General features: G+C 41.0%; 1 protein-coding gene across 1 annotated transcript in view; it reads left to right on the forward strand.

The window, feature by feature from the left end:
- The window catches only part of ryr1b (ryanodine receptor 1b (skeletal)), a 74,940-nt gene that overhangs the window by 42,684 nt on the left and 6,846 nt on the right, over positions 1-25,410 (forward strand). The window contains 36 exon segments of the mRNA XM_054606514.1: positions 311-426; positions 534-601; positions 2,011-2,132; positions 2,454-2,503; positions 3,886-3,946; positions 4,038-4,164; positions 4,252-4,360; positions 4,485-4,566; positions 4,787-4,917; positions 5,030-5,350; positions 5,474-5,714; positions 6,771-6,858; positions 6,963-7,055; positions 7,465-7,479; positions 9,012-9,182; positions 9,263-9,322; positions 10,155-10,289; positions 10,433-10,545; positions 10,653-10,749; positions 10,851-10,957; positions 11,054-11,105; positions 11,516-11,596; positions 15,376-15,475; positions 16,635-16,714; positions 17,382-17,458; positions 17,612-17,685; positions 18,212-18,229; positions 20,831-20,911; positions 21,025-21,113; positions 21,514-21,642; positions 22,000-22,104; positions 22,364-22,369; positions 23,084-23,113; positions 23,956-23,985; positions 24,124-24,205; positions 24,303-25,409. Of these exon segments, the coding sequence (XP_054462489.1) occupies positions 311-426; positions 534-601; positions 2,011-2,132; positions 2,454-2,503; positions 3,886-3,946; positions 4,038-4,164; positions 4,252-4,360; positions 4,485-4,566; positions 4,787-4,917; positions 5,030-5,350; positions 5,474-5,714; positions 6,771-6,858; positions 6,963-7,055; positions 7,465-7,479; positions 9,012-9,182; positions 9,263-9,322; positions 10,155-10,289; positions 10,433-10,545; positions 10,653-10,749; positions 10,851-10,957; positions 11,054-11,105; positions 11,516-11,596; positions 15,376-15,475; positions 16,635-16,714; positions 17,382-17,458; positions 17,612-17,685; positions 18,212-18,229; positions 20,831-20,911; positions 21,025-21,113; positions 21,514-21,642; positions 22,000-22,104; positions 22,364-22,369; positions 23,084-23,113; positions 23,956-23,985; positions 24,124-24,205; positions 24,303-25,409 (4,448 nt within the window).

The following is a 25,410-nucleotide window of genomic DNA, read 5'->3' on the forward strand; positions in this document are numbered from 1 at the left end:
AAAAACACACAAAAATATTTATGAGTTTTTCATGGTCTATAATATGATTAAAGTGTATTTTATAATTTTACGGCTTCTAGTTCTTGTAGAAGTGTTTATATTGTGCATTATTCTGTGTTTATGTGATAAAAAGGACCAATAATTTAAGATATTTTGATATAATTATTTGACACATTTTAAAGCAAATGTGAAGACGTAATTCATAGGGACAGAAATGTTGCTGCAGGAACAGGAACGACTTAGTCCTGTCCTAGTTTCCCCTCTCTCTTTATAATTTATTATTCCTCCCTCTTTTTCTCTTCATCCTCAGGGGGCTGAAGGACATGGAGCAGGACATTTCCTCCATTGAGAAGCGTTTTGCCTACGGCTTCCTCCAGAAGCTCCTTAAATGGATGGACATCGCCCAGGAGTTCATTGCTCATCTTGGTACTGTGTCTCGTGAAACCCCTGACTTTTAAATGCATACTGTTTACACCAACATGCACCTTTTGACTGAAAGCTGACTTGTTTTTTATTCTGGTATTTTTTAACAGAGGCTGTGGTCAGCAGTGGTAGAGTGGAGAAGTCGCCACATGAACAAGAGATCAAATTCTTTGCCAAGGTGAGCCGTTTGATGCTGCATTGAAGCTACAGAACTTACAATGCCTATAAAAAGTATTCAGCCCCTTGGATGTTTCACCCTTTTGTTGCTTTTATACATGAAATCATGGTCAATATAATCGGCTTTTTTGACAAGAATTTGCAAAAAATATCTCTTCAATATCAAAGTGAAAACAGATCTTAGTTCTCTTGCAGACTGAGTCAGATTATCCTCCAGGATTTGGCGATATTTTTCTGCATTCATGTTCCCCTCTACCTATACAAGCCTTCCGGGGCCTGCTGCTGAGAAGCATCCCCAGAGCATGATGCTGCCACCACCATGCTTCATGGTGGAGATGGTGTGTTTGTGGGGAAGTGCAGTGTTTGGTGTTCGCCAAACATAGCGTCTAGTCTGATGGCCAAAAAGCTCAATTTTTGTCTCATCAAACCAAAGAACCTCCCACATGCCTTTGGGTGAATTTCAGGCGAGATTTCATATGAGCTTTTTTCAACAGTGGCTTTCTCTTTGCCACTCTCCCATACAGCTTCGACTGGTGAAGAACCCGGGCAACAGTTGTTGTATGTACAGTCTCTCCCATCTGAGCCACTGAAGCTTTTAACTCCTTCAGAGTGGTCGTAGGTGTCTTGGTGGCCTCCCTCACCAGTCTTCTTCTTGCCCGGTCACTCAGTTTGTGAGGACGGCCAGCTCTAGGCAGATTTAAACAAGTGCCATACTCCTTCCATTTCTTAATGATGGATTTAACTGAACTCTGTGGGATGTCCAGTGAGTTGGAAATCTTTTTGTAGCCATCTCCTGACTTATACTTTTCAACAATCTTTTCTCTGAGTTGCTTGGAGTGTTCTTTTGTCTTCATGTTGCAATGCAGCAGGAATACTGATGAACCAGAGACTGGACCTCCCAGACACAGGTGTTTTTATACTACAATCAATTGACACACATCAACTGCACTCAGGTGATCTCCATTTCACTAATTGTGACACTGCTGGCGTCAACTAGCTGGACCTCTGTTGAAATAGGTCAGTCATTTTAAAGGGGGTGAATATTTATGCAAACACTTATTTTACACTATATATTTTTAATTAATTGACATTATTTTGTAAAAATCAGTTTTCACTTTGACATAAAAGAAGTGTTTTTTGCAAATTCTTGTCAAAAAAGCCAAATTATATTGACTTTGATTTCATGTATAAAAGCAACAAAAGGGGAAAACATCCAAGGGGGGTGAATACTTTTTATAGGCATTGTAACATTTGTAGGGATTCAGTCTTGGTGAAACACATGCAATTGTTGATTTGGAGAAGCCAGCCTGTTAATGAACACAGAAACATGGAGCCTGTTTAATGGCATGATGATGTATTTCTTAGGAAGTTATTTTCTGAAGTTCATATGTCATCTGGTTATTTTTGAAGATCCTCTTGCCGCTGGTCAATCAGTACTTCAAGAACCACTGCCTGTACTTCCTCTCCACTCCTGCTAAAGTCTTGGGTAGTGGAGGGCATTCCTCCAACAAGGAGAAGGAGATGATTGCAAGGTATGTGCAGAAAAAGCTTAGAAACTGTTCATCAAAAGACTGGTTTGTTCTCTGAATGATGGGACTTAAACTCTTTCCATCTACCTATCCTTTAATACAGTACTATGTCCGTGTCGGTAGTCTATCCTGTCTCTCCTGTATTGTGTCTGTGTCAGTCCTCTTCCTTTTCTCTCCATCTTTCTCCTATTGTGCAATATCCAGTTAAAATCCTTGACCTCCCTTTTTCTTGCTGTGTCACTTCAAACATTTTTCCTGCCCCGTTTCCCCTCACCGTTCTCCCTCCCTCTTCCTCCCTCTCCTGTTTTTCTCCTCCTACCTCAGTATCTTCTGTAAGTTGGCTGCTTTGGTGAGGCACAGAGTTTCTCTTTTTGGTAAGGAACCTGCATGGTGGCGTTATGCCCTGTAACCATCTCTGTCCCTTCTGTTACATCAGTTATCATATCATTATTATTTTTTATTATTATTTTTTAGAATTCCATCGCAGGTTCTGTCCTCCCCACACTCCCATCCCTTACTTACTGCTTACTGGATCTACTCCTCTAATGCTGCTCTGTCTTATGCTCAACTTCTGCTCGGCTTTGATGTAACCAGATTCATGAAACTCTGTGTACACAAAGGCAAAAATATGCATGTACATTAATTTCGTCAGATTTCTGAAGCACATACGCCTGATTGTGTATTATAAATCTCAATCATTGTGGAACTGAACATACGTGCACAAGCCTCTTTTCTACTCCCACGGGTAGCCATAAATACATTTAGGAACTTCTGTTTGCATATCCATACTAGTGAGGCACATTCCCAGCGGACTTTCTTCTTTTGTAAAATGTAATAGTCTGATTTAATAGTTCATCATTACTGTGTTTGCTCATAGAAAACAAAGGAAACATATTAAATTCACCTCTGCAATGCCTTTACATTATTTAACAAGACATTTTTCGTAGTACACTCATACATGCCCATATATACATTACATGTGACATTAAAATAAGTAAATAAAGAGGAATCTTCGTTTGTTTTCTGTCGGTGTTTTAATGGGAATGTGGATCTTTCGGATCAGTTTGAGGAGTGCCTCTGGTTTGCATGTTCCACATTTTAGTGGGTCACGCAGTGTGGGACTTGTCTGGTCTTGATCTTAACTCGGTCTCAACCCCTCAAAGTCTCGGTCTCGATACACTCTGGTCTTGGTCATGACTTTTCTTGGTTTAGGTCTTCTCAACTACACCACTGAGTTCAGGCTTTAAAGCAAAAAGGCAAATCACTCTCAGGCATAACTGAATGTCTGTAGTGGTTCCAGACAGGACAGCATTGCACTGCAGCTCTGTGAAGAGTTCTCAGCTTGGCTTATGTAAGGCAGTACATGTTTTATCCCCATTCTCCATCTTCACCACCATGTTTCTTTAATAGTCAGTCACTATTATGTAACCAGCGGTCACTAGACACAGGCAAGTACATGATAGTCAAGTGCAAACAACTGCAGATAAACTGCATTGTTTTAAACTGAGCCCAACACACTGTTGCATAATTGTGTGTTTAAGTTGTTGCAGTTGTGTAATATACAGTATTTGTGATGAGAAAAAATATTGGATTTAATGTGTTTTTGAGTTTGGTTAATGTTTTTAACACACACTACTGTAACTGTATGTGTTTTTAGATGAGGGCCTATCCCTTTACAATAAATTGAGCTCCAATAGAAAGTGGACTTGTATGGCAGAACGGCTCTAACAACACATCTTTGCTCTGCTGTTTTCAGGAACAGATGCAGGCGCAGTGGTGAACTGTCTGCACATCCTCTCCCGATCGCTGGATGCCAGGTAACTCACAATCTATTCATGTCACAACCCCAGGCAGAAAGAAAATGAAAACAAACAACCTGAGATTATATTTTGTGTCATCATTGTCAAGGACTGTGATGAAATCGGGCCCCGAGATCGTGAAGGCCGTTCTGCGCCAGTTCTTTGAGAGTGCTGCCGATGACATTGAGAAGATGGTTGAGAATCTCAAACTTGGCAAAGTGTCCAGTCGGAACCAGGTGAGAGGCGGCACCAAACCGCTTTGCTTTTTAACAGTTAACCTTCCCCTTGAGCTAACATCTGTATATGTGCCTCTGTTCCTGTAGGTTAAGGGTGTGTCCCAGAACATCAACTACACCACCAATGCCTTGCTGCCGGTCCTCACCTCACTGTTTGACCACATCGCTCAGTTCCAGTTTGGGGATGACGTCATGTGTGAGTGAAGCGCTCCTGCCTTTTGTATTAACGGTTCATCATTCACACATCGTGGCTCTTGACTCGGCGACACAAAAGGGCCGACTCATAGCTAATGCAATGCCTGTCTTCTCTACATCTTCAGTGGACGACCTGCAAATATCCTGCTACCGTTTGATGTGCAGTATCTACTCTCTGGGCACAGTGAAGACTCCACATGTAGAGAAGTGAGTAGAGGCTGCTGGATCTATGAGTGTCTTTCAACAATTTGCATTTATATGGGATTTAATTGTCAAGTTAATAGAATTGAAATGGCCCCTCAATACTTATACCCTTCATTCACAGGGAAAACTGTGCAAAAGGTCCTTAAACAGGGAAATAAAGAGTGCTTTCAAAGATTGTTTTTGACATTTCAATTAAGATTTTGTGGTATTTTCTCCTCTGCAGACAGCGGCCAGCTCTTGGCGAGTGCTTGGCCCACTTAGCAGCTGCTATGCCGGTGGCCTTCCTTGAGCCATCGCTGAATGAGTTCAACGCGTTTTCTGTTTATACCACCAAGACGCCCAGAGAGAGAACCAGTGAGTTTTTTGCCTTGTTTTCCTCCATAGCACAACATTACCCTAGATTTGGTTGGTTATTAATTGTTGTGCTACCTTTCTTATTTCATCCTTCTACTCTCTCCCTCCTCAGTTTTGGGTCTTCCCAACCAAGTGGAGGAGCTGTGCACGGACATCCCAGAGCTGGAGGTTCTGATGAAGGAGATCCATGACCTGGCCGAGTCCGGGGCTCGCTACACAGAAATGCCCCACGTGATTGAGATCACCCTTCCCATGTTGTGCAACTACCTCCCACGCTGGTGGGAGAGGGGTTTTGAGAACTTCCCCGAGCAGGAGGGCCAGCTGTGCACCTCCGTCACCTCCGAGCAGCTGAACCAGCTGCTGGGGAGCATCATGAAGATTGTTGTTAACAACCTGGGTATAGACGAGGCTTCCTGGATGAAGAGGTTGGCAGGTCAGTGGGCAGAAGATTCACAATGTGATGCGAGACATGTTTCTTTTTAACATTTTGTACATCTCATATTTGGAGTAGACTATGCTGACTCTTATTACTGTTTCCCGTTGACCCCTTGTCTAGTGTTCGCCCAGCCCATTGTCAGCAGGGCTAAACCAGAGATGCTTAAATCCCACTTCATCCCCACCATGGAGAAGCTGAAGAAGCGCTCTGGCAAGGTGGTGGCCGAGGAGGATCAGCTGCGCATGGAGGGCAAAACGGAGGTGGACAGCGAAAACGGGACAATCAGAGACGAGTTTGCTGTGCTGTGTCGGGACCTGTATGCTCTCTACCCGTTGCTCATCCGCTACGTGGACAATAACAGGTAGCTGAACTCACCGAGGACACCATAAACACCATAAATGTGTCAGATGCATTATTGATGTATATCGTTAGTATTACAGTTAAAGATTCTAGTTTACACTTTTCTCCTGAGTGACTTTGAATCAGTGAGACTTTGATGGACACACTGTGACTGTATTTAATGTGACGACTGAAGCACATCTTTGACTGATAAAGATGTATCATTGTTCGGTGCTTCAACAGCATGGCCAGTTTGTTTGTAGCTTCGAATGGCAAAGCTACAGACTTCATGAAATTACAGTTATAGCTAGAAAAATTGAAAACCTGGAAAAATATTATTCTGGATTAGAAAGAAAGTAAAATGTTACAAAAAGATTCTGGATATATTTACAAAAAAGCATGCATGTGATTAGATTATTTGCGAGCTACACCACATACAATAGGGGATAATGAGCAACTTTGTCATGAGTATCTTTTCTTACAATATAGGAAAAGGGGAAAATGTGCAGTATTTGTTTGTACTGCAGTTGTGGTGCTTGTGGTCCTCTGAAGCAAGTTTAAAGATACACTGGAAACCGCTTATATAAATCAAATCCGTCACACTAAGCGGATGATTATTATAACCAATATGTATCTCTTTACTTTTCATGCAGATTACTATCATTTTTCATATTCATTATCTAATTAAAACTAATGAAAGGACAGCTTTGCTATTTACTGAATTTTTCTTTTCATCTATTTAAAGAGCGTCTTTAACCACAGGTGCTCTCCACGTGTGCATTCGTTTTCTGTCTTCATCACTACCGGCCATGACTGTATATTTGTTGCTGTCTTTTTATTGAGAGAAAATCACTTCTTTCATGATTTCAATGTGAACGCAGCAGCAGCCTCAGGTAGACAGCAGGAAATAAGACGGGCAACCTTGAGGCAAAGTATCATGGGAGTAAAGTAAAGAGAAATAAATATAATAACTGTAGTTTATAGGTTTTTCCATATGTAACCTTTCCCAGCTCTTGACCAGGACTTGCAGACTTTGATTCGAGTGCTTGAGATAATCCATTGCCGTCTCTGTCTGCAGGGCGAGGTGGTTGACCTGTCCAGACCCAGATGCTGAGGAGCTTTTCAGGATGGTGGGAGAGGTCTTCATTTTCTGGTCCAAATCCCACGTGAGTCTCTTTGTTCTCTTATTTTTTTATTTAGTATGTTTCTATTTTGTCATTTGTGTCCGTCCTTTGCCATCTCCCACCTTTCTTCATGTTATTTATTACAGAACTTTAAGAGGGAGGAGCAGAACTTTGTAGTGATGAATGAGATCAACAACATGTCCTTCCTGACTGCTGACAGTAAGAGCAAGATGACCAAGGTGAGAGTGGACAAGCAGACAAACAGCCAAGAAGAACATAGCCATATTACTCAATTAGCTGTTTTATTCACTTACTCCATATCTAGAACTGTAACACATTAGGAAACTAAACTCTAATAATTAATATTTCACTAACACCACGCATTCCATGCGGATGAGACTTTAAATGAAACCCCTTTTTATCCATTCTCAGCTGTTATTGTCCTTCTTTCCTTTAATGGAAAAAAACGTCAGGTAAATAATAATCATTTTCTGGCATTGTTAGAGTTAGTCGGCCATTACATATTTAGTAACCTCCTTTTCCAGGACCAAGTAAGTGGCAGTGCATAGTGTTCAGGCAGTAGCAGGAGTGTTGCTAACTGTGTTTTCTCCTTGTATCCTGTGTCGGGGTTGGACGCCGGTCCTCTAGGCCGGAGATGGAGAGGTTAGACTGTGTTTGTGCACGAGCGCTGTGCTGATCGCATGGCACCCTGAGTTTTGGGAGGCATTTCATCAAGCTCTCTCATGGACCTCCACATTCCTCTAAAAACACGGACCCCAATAGTCACACACATACACGCAAACAGGGATATATGAACACTATCAGGGAAGAACTAACAACAATATCCAGTCATAGCAATGTTCCAATAATGCATATCAGTGGGTAAGATAATACTGTATAAATGTAGACGTAGTTGAAGCTGCTTCTATAATGAATGTTTTCTGTGAGTGGGACATGTTTGAGTGATATTGAGCGTGTGTTAGCGACATGAACGAGTGTTTTTTGTGATTGTGTATATGTGTGAGTCGGGTCTGGAGCGGCTTGATGAAAGCTCTTTGCCGTAGATCGTAGTGGCCTGAGAGGTTTCATGGCGCTCAGTTGAGTAGCTGCGTATGTCTGTTTTGGAGCGTGCACTCCTGCAGCTGAGCGCCATCACCCCCCTATCTGTCTTTTGATTAATAAACAGTTTGACTTCAGATCATCCCTGTTGGTTACAGTTGTGGAGGCCACGCTTCTGTACCATCCTGTGAGGTTGAGATGATGTTATTGACGCTTGGATTTCTTTCAGCTTTTTGTGGTTAAAGATTCCTGCGCTGGGGGACTCTTCTCTTTTAAATATGCTTATGAGTTTCGTCTTCACTACCTGTTTACACCAACAAAAAAAAAAAGCTACCATCCCTCGTTGTCACAATTAGATTCACTTGATCCATCAGCAGCATATGTTGGGGAGGGGAAACTGAAGCTAGCTCAACATCATTTACTAACTGGACTCGTCCCTCCATATCTAATTCATTGACCCCATTCAATTGTTAAATCGTTGAGCATCTAATGTTTGGTGTTTTTTTCATTTTGTGGTTGCTGTAAGATGAATATGAAAACCTCCTCTCCTGGGCTATTAGATGGGCATTACTGTGGTAAGCTTCTGTTGCCTGATCATCACAACTCCTCTCTCTGCCCATAAAACAGTTTGTTACCACACACACAAACACTGCGCTAAGGGCAGAGGGGCTGCTGGACGGCCAGACAACAGTCAGTAATGAGCACTGGCAGCCTCAGGACAGGAGCGTGTGAGAAGAGCTCCAGGGCGACGGAGCCGACCCCCATAGACTTGTGCTGTTCTGCGTGCTGTCCAGTGGACAGGATGTGCCCTGTCTGGCCACTGCACTACTAACAGTGAGGCTGCATTGTGTGTGACAACTGCAGCTGGTGCAGCAGTGAAGCACCTGAAATGCCACCAGGAGTTGAAAATGTTACCTGACAGTTGGTTCTTTGCTTCTTATTGTGTCAATATCTGTTTGGTTTTGTTTTGTGTTAGAAGTAGTTTTACTTAAATGCTTTTTTTTTGTCTAATATTCTCGAAAGCCTCCGATGTCACAAAAATATTTTCTCACAAAAGGAAATGTTTGCCGTGCGAGGCGCAGGGCTTGTAAATGGAACAGTGATGGCTCGGTCTGAACTATTCTCTCTGTCTTTAGTCTGGAGGCTCAGAGCAGGAGCGTACCAAGAAGAAGCGGCGGGGGGATCGCTACTCTGTGCAGACCTCCCTTATCGTTGCGGCGTTAAAGAAGATGCTTCCTATCGGCCTCAACATGTGCTCTCCTGCAGACCAGGAGCTCATCAACCTTGCTAAGATCAGATACTCACTGGTACTTTAAAGTGTTTGAAACCAACTTTTTGAACAAATATATTCTGAATGTCGCCTGAATCATGGTCCTTTCCATTGCAGAAAGACACAGATGAAGAGGTGAGGGAGTTCTTGAACAACAATCTGCATCTGCAAGGCAAGGTGAGTAGACTTTTGACTTATTTAACATATTAAAGAAAAAAATGTATACATATATTCCTTTGTAAATATAGCTGCAAGCGGGGGATTCTGGGGTTCAGGCCAATGCAGACACCTGTAAGGGGTTTAGACGTTGTAACTTTCCAACACCTGCATTAAAGATAACTAACAGGTTTAATGCTCATCCATGTAAGACCAAATGTGTGCCAGGTTAAGCCCTTCTTTGGCACCGATGTCAATCCCTATTGGTCAATGTCCACATTTTTGGGACATGTTTCAGCAGGTAGATTAAAAATGTTCCCTAAATTTGGTCATTGATCTATGGCCAAATTTTTGCCAGGCACGTGTTTGGAACTAGTGCAATTTTAAAATGGCTTTACACACAATGGTCATCATTGTTTTGACTGATCCTACGAGTTTTGTAATGAATGGGCAAACAAATTCTGAATCATGATCAGACTTCCAATGTAAGAGTTGGATAATTTTGATTAAAATGCCCCCATAGGGCCAATGGACGTCACGTATTGAGTAAGATGAGCCCTTTCTGAGGGTGGTGGTAGCGGTATCTGAGCCACCTGTTGTGATGAAAGTGGCTGTATATGAGCACAGCATCCAATCATTGGTTGAAATTTCATTTCAATGAGGAGGAACACCTAATTGAAGAAAAAGATTGTTTTACATAGATGATGTGTGATAATAGTCCTTGGCAGCAAGATAAATCCCCCTGTGGAGTCCATATTAAATCAGCTCAGAAATAATAGGATTTCATTCCTTTTGGCTTGAACCCCTAAATATCTTAACATGTACATTCTATATATTTGCCCCTTGGTTTCAGGTGGAGGACCCCGCTATGCGCTGGCAGATGTCCCTTTATAAAGAGTTGTCCGGAAAGGCTGAGGATGCAGAGGACCCTGAGAAGGTGGTAAAAAGGGTTCAGGAGGTGTCTGCTGTCCTTTACCACATTGAGGTGGTGAGTAAAGACACAAGCTCAAGTGCTAAATCTATAGTCATTGTATGTGTTTTTTGGTTGCCAGTCGCAGCCTAAATTGTATTGACAAGCTTTTGCAACAAAAAGAGGCTTTGTTCAGTAGAGGCTTTTTTTTCTCTCTCTAGACGGAGCATCCCTTTAAGTCAAAGAAAATGGTTTGGCACAAGCTGCTGTCCAAACAGCGTCGCAGGGCCGTGGTGGCCTGTTTCAGGATGACGCCCCTGTACAACATCCCCGCGTAATGATTCCCCTCATTCTTGATTTAAAAAAAAAAACAACTCAATAAAATAATTTGAAGACTTTACATGAGCCATTACAACCCTCTCCTCTCTTCTCCTCTCACAGGCACAGGGCCACCAACATGTTCTTGGACGCCTACAAACGCAACTGGTTAGAGACTGAAGGTTACTCATTTGAGGACAAGATGATCGACGACTTGTCAGTAAGTCATCCTCCATTTTTAACTCATGAATCATAAGATAAATCTACACATTATGGCCAATACGCTATCAACGCCAATTGTACCTTCTCTCCAATATTTAGAAAGCCCTGGAGGAAGAGGAAGAAGAGGAAGAGGAGACCGAGACGAAGCCTGACCCCCTTCATCAGCTGATTCTTCATTTCAGCCGCACAGCTCTCACAGAAAAGACGTGAGGGCATTTTGCTTCTCCTGCGACTCATCTTTTTTAATGACCCGTTCCCTCAGTGAGACTTGTTGAGTCCTGTCATGTGTTTTCTCATTACAGTAAACTTGATGTTGACCATCTCTATATGTCTTATGCTGATATCATGGCAAAGGTAAGGTCATTGAGCAGCATCTTAAAAATGTCTGGATGCGAATAGTGTGCTTTGCATATGATACATGATAGAAATACTGTATTATATACAGCTGGAAATAGACATTGAAATAGCACAGCAGAAAGTATGGTTTAAAATGGGCTGGTTGTTTACAGGACATTTGCCTTCAACAAGTTGATTGAATTAAAGCTCTGCCAAGAACTTTCAAAAATAGTTTTGGTTACCTAACATTAACCCTTAATTTACCTTATATTGTTTTAATTTCTTAACCTTCCAGTCACATAAATATTTAACCTTTCGAAAGACATGAAAATGAAACGAGGAAGAAAAATGTAAATTGTTTGTACAACAAGTAAATGTGTGATTGCTAAATCTGACGTGGTCTTGCACTTGCTGTCCTTTCCTTCCAGAGCTGCCACATTGGTGAGGAGGACGAAGGGGGAGAACAGGAGGGGGAGGAGCCAGCCTTTGAGGTGCAACAGACAGAATTGGTATGGGGAGACCAGGGGAGGGGAGCAGGGGGAGTCAGCGGAGAAGCAACTCCCCACGCACTGAGTGACCACACCACGACAAGACACTCGGCACACCCCCCCACCACAAATTCTCTTCCTGTCTTTTCTCTCGTCCACTCACACCACTTGTCTATTTCCTGCTATGGTGGACTGACCTGTGCATGCCTTTGCTGGACTCTGCCCACCAGTCGGTTCAATGTTGTTGACTTAATTTGTTTAATTTCCTAAATTGCATGACCTGGGCGCAGAGAGTCGGGGCAGCTAAAGACAACAAAATGAAACAGTGGTCAAAACACATCATTGAGTCTTTGCTAGTTGTCATTATTTCAGAATCACAATTTCTAAGCCTGAAGTACTTCTGAATTTGTATAGGGGTTGATTGACCAAGTTTACAGCTAATTACAACATGCGAGTATGGTTTAGCATATCTACATTTAACTTATATAAACGAACAGTATATTAACAGACATACAGGTTATAAAAAGGTCAAAAATATTTAAATTTAAAATGGTCTCCTGAAAATATTAAAAATCAATCTCTCTAATGTTGTTGGGTTCAGCTCCATGTCTGTTGTTAACAGATCTAGTAGGGCCACGATTTAGCAGTGCCACTATCACTTTGCCTGCACAAAAGCACATTAGAGCACGTTAAATATGGACAAATGTGCTCAGCACCACCTAAATAAAACTAATCTTCAGAAAATCAACCCCTTACTTTGACGGGTAACTTGAATAAGTATCTCAATGATTTGTTTCGCCTCAAAAGCCAGGTTTGGACACTGATGTTGTAGGTATAGAGATCAATGGCTTTTCCTGGATGGCAGCATAACATCCATTGGCACTGCAAATTCCTTAAGTTGCATTCACACCAAATCGGGCCTTGCCGCAAAATAAGCCAATGCTCCCATCTATTTCAGTGTTGGTTTTGGTTTGGGTGGCAGCAGTGGGGACCTCAGGGTGCCAACAAAATGCAGGGGCCTGCTGTGAAAAGTGAAAACGCAGCCTCACATCATGCTACGGTGGCCAATCACATAACTATCAATCAATGGGCCATTCAAATCAAATGAGTCACTTAAATGGCCCATTTAAGTGACAACCTTGCACCAATTGCCGCAACGTCTGATTTGGTGTGAAAGCAGCATTAATGCACTTTAAGAACCTCTTTAATGAGTTCAGTGTTAATCCTCAGTAAGGGCTATTTTCATTAACAGATCTTAATTTCTATTCCTTCATTGTAGCTGATATGTGCTCAGAAATGTGATGTTGTCATCCAAGACAAGCAGCTGTTTTTAGAAACTCTGATAAGTCACAAAGTTATGAAACCGCAGCAGGTTTCCTAACAGTAGAACCAACTCTCTTGTGTGTCCGTGATTAGTCTCCCCCAGGCTTGCCCCACCCTTTCCTGACTCATACCCTCCTGTACTCACCTGCTAATTGGGCTGGGTTCACTGTTATGGATTCGCCTGATAACTTGAAATCTAACCGACAAAGTAACCGATTTTGTTTGTCTTTATTTTGACTTGGACTATGTTAACAAGTCTCCCTCTCTGTGCTCACCAAGGACTACAGTAAAAGCCTGCACAGTCAGCCGTACACGCACTGTCCCAGAGACAAACACCCACTCATGCAATCCTACACTGACTCACCTGCAGACACACTCACATCCTCACATTCAATCTCCTCTCACTCATCACAAAGACACATAGTTTGCTCGATATGTGAGCAGAACCTCTGTAAGTAGAGAAAAGTTCCACTATTATTAATAACATTCAGGCTTACGAGGGAGGGGGGCGGAGGGAGGGGTCTCTAACTGCAGAAGTTATGGCAGCGAAGCAGAGTACTGTACTTGGTAGCAGCTTTAAAGAAGTAATAGTGACACTGTAGAGTTTTTAATTATCAATCAGGTCTCCATATTATGTACGTTATATTAACAGTAAAAAAACGCATTCAATAATATGATTTTATTTAGTTGAAATAGCTGTATAAGGGCCATTTTAGGTAAAAAAATAATATATATATTTGATGCCGGGGGAAGGGGTAGTCTTGTATGTATGTATGTATGTATGTATGTATATATATATATATACACATACATACATACATACATGCCAAAAGCATAGATTGTTTATAAGTTTGTTTATACTCATTGTTTTCTGGAATGCCTTTTGAAGCCTCAAGTTCTGAGATTTGGCCGTTGCCATCTTGGCTTTTTGCAACCAGTGAATGGATGTGGACATATTTGGACTCCAGAAGAGTGACGTAGAGACGCCGTATCAGGCTCTTGTAACAGTATAGACCTGTCAATCCCATGGTAGCCCCGCCCTGAAGCATACTCTGCTTTATGGTCGGTTTGACTCTAAATGGACCACCATTTACTAAATGAACACCATGCTGTATTGAAGAACACTTGAAACTAGAGATTGATTGTATAGAAGTCTATGAGCAAATTACTCTTTCTCACTTGATTTATTCCCTCAGTGAACATTGAGAGTTTATGGTCTCAGACTTCTTTTTGAAACCAAAGGAGTCGCCCCCTGCTGGTCAGTAGAGAGAATGTAAGGTTAAGCGGTTTAATATTGGCTTCACCTTTCAGAACCGAAGGTTGCCGCCTGGCTACCTGAAAAGATACATATATGCATTTTATTTTATGTTCTGTTTGTGTTCTTTTATGAACATAAATAGATACTTATATAATATATTTTTGCACTTCCTGACTCACGGTACCATATCGTTTAACTGTGGCAGCTGTGTTGGGATGAGGTTGATCCAACCTTGCAAAGTGAAGTAATGTAGCTTGTCTTAAACTTTTTTTATTGCAAATTTATGACTTTATAACTCACAAAAAAATCAATGATTTTTCTTTTTTTTTTACCTATAAAGGCCCTAATACGCATTTTGATACTACTAGTAAATTAAGAAAATGCCTTTGCCTTCAATTCAAAGGACAAAAGTGTCCCGTGTTTAAACTTAAAGACGGACAGGAACCATATGATGCTGCTGCAGGTAGCATAACTGAAGGGCTCTGAGTTTGTACTGTTGGTTAGCGGGATCTGCATGCGGTGTTATCCGGACGACTGCTGATGCTTCCTCGTAAGAATGTGTGAAATGTGTGGTGTGGTGTGGTGTGCCCTGGGAACAAATGTCTGCTGCCATCAACTGTTTGCTGCCTCTGGAAGATGTCAAGAGCTGGAATAACTGTCTCCATCACTAACACACTTTGTGTTCCATTTAAATGAGCGTGTGTGTGTGCGTGTATATGTGTGTTCCTGTATCTCTATCTTTCTGAGAGTTGTAGTATTTTTGATTAGATTAGATTAGATATTAGATTTTTTCTAGGAATAATGGACCAGGGCTGCAGCCAGTGCCTGAGCCAAAATCTTTTCATCACTAAAGCAGTGTTTCTTAAAGACTTTTAAATCTCTCGGGCTCACTCACAGGCCTGATGAGATACAGTAGTTATTTGTCAAAAATATATTCATAATTACTGCTAAAATCATCATGTAATGCTAACTTTATTTTGTATTTAGTCTGTTATGAACAGAAACGTGAATTGAAACCTTGGATGTGTTGTATGTCTTCATCAGCTTTAGCTCCATTAGAAACGTCTCTGTGTGCAGTCAATGGATGGTCATAATTAGGATAGAATTAAGAGGATGTGTGCGAGTGAGTGAGCGAGTGACTGAGTGAATGAGTGCGGGGGGCAGTGCAGTCTCCGTTGGCAGGGTTACAGCTGTGTCCCTCCCACTCTGCTCTCCACAGGACAAGGAGATGGAGAAACAGAGGCTTCTGTACCAGCAGTCACGTCTGCACAACCGCGGGGCTGCTGAGATGGTGCTGCAGATGATCAGTGCCTGTAAAGGTAGCTGCTATACACACACACACACACACACACACACACACACACACACACACACACACACACACACACAGTCAAACATGGTTTTGTCACTTGTATGGAAATTATATTGACTTTAAATAATGTCACTATAGACTGTCCTTTTCTTAGTTGCATAAATGATAAATTTCCCATCTTGGCTAATCTGTAACAAATAGTTCATTTTTCTTGAGCTGTGTAACTATTACAGTTCCCCTTAACCCAGTTATTTTTTAATTCTATATTAGAGATGTGCGATGCATTGGTCTCCCAGGTTTAGTCAAAATCCGATCAGTGGTGTTTGAGACACTGAACAGATGATGATGCTGATGTTTCACCTTGCCTCTTGGAGTGTAATTATGAAAGAACTGAAGAGCAGGGGAGAGAATAATTCTCAGTCTCAGTCAGAATACGTTCCAAGTAAAAGTTCTGCATTCAAAATGGTGGTTGACTTTATCTATAAAAATACATCAGTTATTAGTTAGTTAATATGTATTTTTTATTAGTAATCTGAATCTTTAACATATCCCAAACTGTCAAATAACTGTGGAGGAGTAAAAAGCACAATATTTGCCTCTTAACTGTAGTAAATTGCAAGTACCTTTTAAAATTGTGCTCAAGTACGGTTCTTGGGTAAATGTATTTAGATACATTCCACCACAGAAACTTGATAAATATCTCATCAAATGTATTTGTTACATTTCTTTTTTATTCTCCGTGCATGGACTGCATCCCCCAATGAACATTTATTCAATTTAATTAGTTTTTCGATTGAAATGCTGGAAATACTAAAATGTACTTTCAGCTTCACATTATTAATACAGAATTAAATCAATAAATACATTCTGATATACAATAAAGTAGTAAAAATGTAGACCCACTTTTACCAGCTTCAACAATAAAGTGAAACTCATTAATGCTTCAAAATGAACTAATCATATATCATTCTGAAATGGACCATTCTGCATGATTAACACTTTTACTTTTGGTATTTTTTGCTGCTAACATTTTGTACTTCTAACAAAGTCAAGTTTTGAATGCAGGCCTTCCCTTGTAACAGAGCATTTGTACACGGTTGTGTTAGTACTTTTACTTTGATACTCCCTCAACCTCTGCAGACCACTGATCTCTCGTCTGATTTCAGGTGAACCTGGAGCCATGGTTTCTTCAACACTCAAACTGGGAATCTCCATCCTCAATGGAGGCAACTGTGATGTACAGCAGGTAAATAGCCAGTACAAGAGGTTTACACACATTTAAGACAATTACATTTTCATTAGAAAGCTGGAATAAAGTGACCTTGCACAGCAGCTTGATTGTTGCGATAACACAAAGTCACGCGATTCATTTCAGGATCACATATCACACAAAAATCCATCTTGTCAGGCTTCAACTAATGCATTGGTGTCCGGACCAATCAGAGGCCTGTAATGAGCAGCCAAGGCTGTGATTAATGAGTATGTGAAGCTACACAGAGAGGGAACTTTCCATTCAAAACAACAATAGCGGCTCCTGAAGATGTTAGCGGAGTTGCTGCAATAGCATCAGTTCAATCAGAACAGGAGAGTATTTCCTCAACAAAAGTAGAGCGATGAACAGCACTGAGGGCGTTTTCCATTAAAAAAAATAAATTAGCTTGCCTCCTGACTGACTTTGCCAAGAGTTTGATTGACAGATGGTTCACATAATCACCAGCCAAGTACTTTTTAAAGGTGCCTGCCCTTTTCCAAACACTTTGCTATCACAGCTTGTCAGACTGTGTTCGGACTAAAGCTCAACTAAATGTTCTATTTTTCATTCTTATGACGATGCTACTCACCATCTTAATCTTTTCAGTAGATTTTTTTGTTGTCAAGAAAATTGTTAACCCTGTCTACCTGTCTGTGTGCAGAGGATGCTGGATTATCTGAAGGATAAAAAGGATGTGGGATTCTTCCTTAGCGTTCAGGCTCTGATGCAGACCTGCAGGTCGGTAATGAACTTCTGTTATTGATCTCTCTTGTTTTTGATTGTTGTTCCCTAAACAATGTTTGGAGTAGAAGGATTAACCTTAAGTAAAGTTTGTAGGACTGCTTACAGGACTGCTTATTTTTAAACTGACCAAATACTTCATGTTAACAGCGTTTTGGACTTGAATGCTTTTGAGAGACAAAACAAGGCTGAGGGGCTTGGGATGGTTTCAGAGGAAGGCACTAGTGAGTACAGTCTACAGCTTCTTACCGCCTCACACTGTCTGAACACACTGTCCTACAGACTGCTACACACACACACACACACACACACACACACACACACACACACACACACACACACACACACACACACACACACACACACACACACACACACACACACACACTGTCACATTCCTGTCCTCCTACGTCAATGTGCATTGTGACATCATCTGACATGTTTCTAGTTCTAGTGCGTGTCTTAGTTTGCCTGTTTGAGGATGCAGGTATGTTTTCATGTAAAGTGTGTTCTAGGAGTGTCAGAGCCACGACACTCTTGCATTAGTCACAGCATTTTTGACTATTGATGTATGAAGTTACATGGAGTTTTATCATCTGCTGACAGCCTTGAGATTTGTGCACTCACTGCATCTCTTTGTCTTTCTCTCTCTCTCTCCCTCATCTCGTTCACTTTGCCCGTTTTCGACCCTTTTCCCCCTCATGCTCATGTCTCTCCCAACCGTCAATTTGCTGTTCTCATGGTTCTCAGATAAGAAGCTAGAACGTGGTAAATGATCTCATATATTTAATTTCTTTCTGTCCCTCCTTTTCTGTCCTCTCTGTCCCTTTTCTTTTTTTGTAGCTCTCAATCACCCGACTAGTATCTCCCTTGCTGTGACCTTTTAATATGCATTTCATTTCACACTCAAGGACCCAGTGAAGTCAAACTTTACAGTAACTTGTAACGTTTGATTTTGGTCCTTGAGTGTTTTTACTCACAGATCTACTGTAACTCTGACACTCAGTGTTGTGACTGATCACTGGAAAGGAAAAGCAGTAACCTTGTTTTTCCTCTTCCACTCAGTTCTCGCAAGTAGACCGTAGAGAACTACGGTCTACTACTGACCCTGTGTCCTAGTAACTCTGAAATGAATTGCAGCAGCAGTCTCTAAGCCCCACATCTCTCTCATTTATATCATTTAAATGTAGTTTGACCCACACAGCTAGACTATCTGTGTAAAGCCACTGCATATAAATCCTTAAACTCCCTAAAATGTTCTCATTGAATCCTGCTTCTGCATGACAGCACCATTTAATTGTGGCCTTGGTGTTGGAAAAACTCAACAAGACAGTTTTCCAGGCTCGCTCCTCAGTCCTTTGTCCCATCAGGGCCGTTGCACTCAGGTCAGCTGAGCTTCAAGCGCCCACAAAGAGTGGATCATGGGAAGAAATAACTGGATAAAACAAGAAAAGAGTCTAGATAAGAGAGAAAAACAAAATGCTACCCAGAACAGTGCTTTCCGATGAATTCCACATAGTATATTAGTCCATTTAAATGTATTTTTTAATTCATTTATTTGATATGGATAATGAAGATCAGTACAAAAATACAAGATGTGAACATGCCAGAGTTACCGAAAATGCTAGAAGACAAAATACATAGTGCTACATATCAAGTTAAAGTGAGCACAGTTCTGGTTTGCCTTCAGCAATAGTTTGAGATGGGTCTCAAAAGTGTAATATGTATACATACTTGTTCATCCACAATACCCTGTCTGGTGCTTAATGTACATAATACAAGACTTGGTAATGCAAACTGTTAAAGAGGTTCAAGCACTATTGCTGACTCATGTTTCCCGTAATTACTTTATGCCTTTTGAACTCTGTATGTGATCAGAGCCCTCTGCTTAGTCTACCGCCACGTTTTTGTTTTCTGTCATGAGTAAATCTGAGCATGCATGTGCATTTCTGACTTAAACAGTTTTTCAAGCATCCACTTTCTAAAGGCATGACAATAGAGAGCTGTAAAATTTGTATTTTGTAATGGATGGGATTTAAAAATGAATGAAGTCAAAGATATTCCAGTCAAAAGATACTAAAATGAACTGCCCACACTTAAAAAGCTACTTGCGTCCTGTAAATTAAACTTCCACCCTAACATCAGGGATTAACTCAGAATTGGATATATGTCAGTGTCTATTAAGTTTTCTTTATCCTCTGACATCCATACTCTTACAAAGCTTACTGGGGTTTGCAGAGTTCAGTAGATCTGTCCTGCATGACGGAGCGCCTTGAACTTATCTGTGTGTGTCTGTGTTCACCGTCTTCATTCGTTTAGTGTCTCCTCGGTTGTATTTGTATCTGTTATTATTCCCCGGTCTCCTGTCGTCATTTATCTGTGTATTCCATGTCCATTTCATCGTGATGACTGGTGTTTGATTTGCTGTCCGTTTGAGTTTTGTTGACTAGAAGTTTTCTGTAAAAAAAGTATCTGGAGTGCTGGACGGAGGTAAAGTTTGGGGCGGGGGGGCCTCTGCCTCCCTGTCCTGCTGACACATGGAGAGGTCTTTGTGCCTTTAACTAACACATTCTAATGAAAGGGGAGTGGTATGACGTGATGGTACTTACACTTGTACTGTTTTTAGTAATGCACATGTGTGTACAGTCACAGTACACTAATCAGCGTCATCACACACACTGCTTTAGTTTGATCTACTGTTGTGGGTAAGACTTTTGCTTATCGATAATATTTCACCAATAAAACTGCCAGTGTAACATTGTGCAGTGTTAAGTGTGTATCAGTAAATGCGTAATGTTAGATTTGATAACCATAATCACCATTTCACCAGTTTAACACAGGCCTCTCTAATATGAATAATGTGTAATTGCCTGATTTCATATTTTGTCTTTATTTTACTTAAAATTATAAAACTCTAATTAAACTCTAAGTTCCCGAGCTGTTTTCCTTGTTAAAATAGTTTTAATATATATTTTTTTATATTCAGAAAGGGGACAAATCTGATTCGTCATTGGAACCGGTGAAATAGTTTTTTGCCTGAGAAGCAGAATTATTTTGCCTTAAAATGAATTGTTAAGATGGAGAGACTTACCAGTGTATTGTTTCTTCCTTTAAGTTATAACTTAATATACCTCATTAAAAACAAGGGAATTATTAAATCATAATTTTTAGTAGATATTGTTGATAAAAACTTTTTCTGCAGATCTTTGTCATTTCGCTGTGCTCATTGATAGAGTGTGATGCAATGTAATTAAAATGTTAAATCGTGGGATGAGGTAAAATACACTGCTATTTCCTTTTAACACCCCTAATACTGTGCTCTTTGTTTATGCCACTGTGTATTTTAACAGATATCATTTGCATTTCCAGATGAGAAGGTGATGGCGGACGATGAATTCACGTGTGACATCTTCCGCTTCCTGCAGCTTCTTTGTGAGGGCCATAATAACGGTGAGTCTGTTTTCCAAAGCTGGTGTATTAAAGTGAAACTGCAGCTCATTTTGATGGCACTGTAAATTAGGACATTTCAGTTAATAAGTGCACCTTTTTTTCCCCGTTTTCAGATTTTCAGAACTACTTGAGAACTCAGACGGGCAGCACCACTACCATCAATATCATCATCTGCACTGTGGACTACCTGCTGCGACTTCAGGTCACTCTGATTTCTGACTGGTTCTCTGATCTTCATCCCATTTTCTCCAGAATGTAGCTACTTTAGTGAATTCCTGCTCTGTTTCATTGATTGTTGTTTAAGGTTATTAACAATGTGACTTTTTCTTTGTAACTCAACCAGCATACATACATTTATTTCATAAAATATGTTTTTTTTTTTATTTGGTATTGGTATACTAAAGTATGACTCAAGTGAGGTAAACATACATTTTATTGTATACATGTACTACTAAGACTTCATTCTTCTGTGTATATCCATGTAAATATAACTTCATACACAAAAAAATATGTGCAGTATGCTTTCATTTGGGCCAATTCAATAATTAGGTAGAATTTAAAAGTAACTCTTTTGTTTTCTTCCTCTTCCTTCCTGTATGCAGGAGTCGATCAGTGACTTTTACTGGTACTACTCAGGAAAAGACATTATTGATGAGCCCGGTAAGAGGAATTTCTCCAAAGCAATGACTGTGGCCAAGCAGGTCTTCAACAGCTTGACTGAGTACATCCAGGTAAGAGAGCCCCTGAGCACTGTGCATGTATCGCCATCTCAAGTCTACCCTTTAAAAATATAACTATGAAACCTCCTTTCTCCACATACAGTATATTGTTAGGATATACCTACAACTAATCACAACCCAGTCAAGCTAACAAACCAAAACAAGACACTATAGTTCATGAAATGAAATGGTAAAGCTAGATTTTAATCTTCTGCCCCTCACTGAATATATCCTCCTTTTACTATGAAGCCATAATTTGTTTCAGAACATTTACTTTGAAACAAAAAACAATGTTCAAATATTTCTCCTAACATGATGTCAGCAATAGAATTTCATCTACATTTTCCACCTTGTTTCTGTGTCTGTCAGGGTCCCTGTACTGGAAACCAGCAGTCTCTGGCCCACAGCAGGTTGTGGGACGCTGTAGTGGGCTTCCTGCACGTCTTCGCTCATATGATGATGAAACTTGCTCAGGTAAGAAAGATCCCGACTCATTCTTGACCTTTTTGTTGACATACTATTTATTATTTACCTGCGTATATCATGGAGCGTTTCTGTAGAGAGTCAAGTCAATAATCATAATCAATAAGTTTGTTATAGTACAGTTGACCAAAAGATGAATCAAAGCAATATCAAGTACAAGTGAACACATTTCCAAAAGGATATAGTTTAATTCATCAGTCTACTTTGAGTACACTGATTATGTGAACTGTCTCTCTCGTGGTTCCTGCAGAGTAAAGTATGTATTTCTTTGATTATTATTTTTTTTATATCTGTGATTATTTTGTTTAATGAAGTGCTTTTTATATCTTCACTAGCTTGCAGAAACAATTTGAGGAAAAACAGTTACTCTGTCCTTCTCTTTCATTTTCTTTGTGATTCTATATAATACAGTAAATCCACCTCACTTTATTTACCTATATATTCATTTAGTAGGACTGACCAGTAATAAGTGTTTGAATGTGTGTTTGCTTTTAATAATGTGTGCCTGCGGTCTGTGACTTGTTTGACCTAACAAAGGAGCTGCAGTGTTTCCTGCTCAATCTAATACGTGACAGTGTTGATTGCGACTGATGCTGCTGTTTAAAATGCATTTCTGTATATGTATATCTTGAATATCTTCCAAATGGTAGGTTATTAGTTGTTGTTTTTAAAAGGTAAGCTATAATAACTTTTTGATTAACACACAAGACGAACTCATCTGAGGTCATACGAACCTTTGCAGAAACTCTGTGTTCAGACTAAAAATAATATGTGCACTGAATTGATGTCCTATCTGATGTGTTTGTGTTGGATAAGATGCAGCGTAAATTTAGAATATATGGCGTGGCTGAACTGTAGTTTAGAATTAAATGGTTAAGATATAATTTACAAAAAAATCTGTAAATCTCCAGGTTTTGACAATTACAAAAATGAAATGATAACATTTTTATTTGATCTGTAACCCTGTTAGATGCACCCTGATCCTGGACAACGAAATGGCGTAAGAATGTGTCCTTTTGCCAGTGTCATCTCATATAGAGGCCCGCAAGCTATTTTCTTTTTTTTCTTTTAGATCTTATGCTTAATCACATTATTTATTACGCAGCTGAATACCCAAATCATTTCCATTTCGCGCCGAATAATTGTTTAGTTCTTCTGTCAAGCTATAAAGTCAATCACTGTAGATATTGTCAGGGAACATGTGAATGGACTGTCCATTCAGAGACAGCTTGAACAAAGATCGAACAAGTTAATTGCATTCTTACATGTTATTTATTCCTTAGTAAAAGGTAGTATATAACAAATAGAACAATTCTAACTTCTTTATGCAAATTATTCATGTATTCTAATTTATGAGCCTCATTTCACATTGTTGCCTTAAGCATTTAAAGTGTCTTTATTTGCTCCTTTTCATTTTGCTGTACTTCTGCTGTAGTTTTTTTATATTGAGTTATTTTGTGTTGTAGAGGTATTAAAAGGTGCCACTGTGCTTTCCCAAGTGGCTGATGCTTGCACATCCCGACAGCCTATTTCCTCTAGACCTTCACCAGCCTGAAAATCACTTTAGACTGTCTAAAAATATTGGCAGCTCTTGTTATCGGCTGGTGCCGGTCTTCAGGAGCGCTAAGATCTTTGTCTGCAATTCTGTTTGTCTTCCTCGCTCCCATGCTGCAGCCACTCTTTAATAAAGGGGAAGGGTTTTGCTGTCTAGACGAGGCTTTTTTCTTCCCTCCTCTCATACCTGCCTGTGTTTCCAATGTGTTTGTCTTGCTGTCCGTCACATCAAGTGTTCTATTGGTGATGATAAAAAAGCATGTTCTTTATTTAAAAATGCAAACCCAGGATCATTTTTGGAGTAGAGCACACTCTGAGGTATTGCTCTTACCGTTTTTTCGTCTCAGAAAGATGCACATATCCTCTTAAACTGTAATATATCATCCGTCAGTACACATGTTAAGCACGTATTTCTCTCCTCTTTGTGTTTCGCTTTGCGTTTTGGATTTGTTGCAGGACTCCAGTCAAATCGGACTGTTAAAGGAGCTGTTGGATCTGCAGAAGGACATGGTGGTGATGCTTCTGTCTCTGCTTGAGGGTACGATGTCCGTCCCAGTCTAGCGACATCCTCTTCTTCCGTCGTGTTCTTTTTATACGTTTCTCATCTCCTCTCATCCTTGTTCTGCTCCTTGCAGGCAATGTGGTAAACGGCACCATCGCCAGGCAGATGGTCGACATGCTGGTGGAGTCCTCCAGCAATGTTGAGATGATCCTCAAGTTCTTCGACATGTTCCTCAAGCTCAAGGATATAGTGGCGTCCGACGCCTTCCGTGACTATGTGACCGACCCCCGCGGGCTCATCTCCAAGAAGGACTTCTCCAAGGCCATGGACAGCCAGAAGCAGTACTCTTCCTCAGAAATTCAGTTCCTCCTCTCCTGCTCGGAGGCCGATGAGAACGAGATGATCAACTTTGAGGAATTTGCCGATCGTTTCCAGGAGCCGGCCAAAGACATCGGCTTCAATATCGCGGTCCTGCTCACAAACCTGTCGGAGCACGTGCCCCACGACACCCGCCTTCAGAACTTCCTGGAGCAGGCCGAGAGCGTGCTCAACTACTTCCGCCCTTTCCTCGGCCGCATTGAGATCATGGGGGCCAGCAGGAAGATCGAGCGCATTTACTTTGAAATCAGCGAGGCCAACCGCAACCAGTGGGAAATGCCACAGGTCCGAGAGTCCAAGCGGCAGTTCATCTTTGACGTGGTCAACGAGGGCGGGGAGAGCGAGAAGATGGAGATGTTTGTGAACTTCTGTGAGGACACCATCTTTGAGATGAACATCGCCGCGTCCATCTCCGAGCCCGAGGGAGACGGCGCAGAAGAGGAGGATGACGAGGAGGAAGAGGAGGGCGGGGGAGATCAGGCAGAGGCTGTGGAGGGCGATGAGGGCAACGGAGAAGAATCACCTCCACAGTCCGCCTCAGCCTTTGCGGAGTTCCTGAAGAGTGTGATGGACTTCTTCAACATGTTCACCTTCCGTAACCTGCGGCGTCGTTATCGCAAGCTAAGAAAAATGACGGTGAAGGAGATGGTGATCGGCCTGGTTACATTTATCTACACCGTTGTGATGGGTATACTGATGTTCGTGTACGGCATATGCAAGGGCTTCTTCACGCTCATATGGAAGGCGCTGTTCGGCGGAGGCTTGGTGGAGGGCGCTAAAAAGATGACGGTGACGGAGATCCTAGCCAGCATGCCAGATCCCACACAGGACGAGGTTCACGGGGACCTGCCACCTGAACCGGG

The sequence above is a fragment of the Anoplopoma fimbria genome, chromosome 1, assembly GCF_027596085.1.
Source record: "Anoplopoma fimbria isolate UVic2021 breed Golden Eagle Sablefish chromosome 1, Afim_UVic_2022, whole genome shotgun sequence".
NCBI lineage: Eukaryota > Metazoa > Chordata > Actinopteri > Perciformes > Anoplopomatidae > Anoplopoma > Anoplopoma fimbria.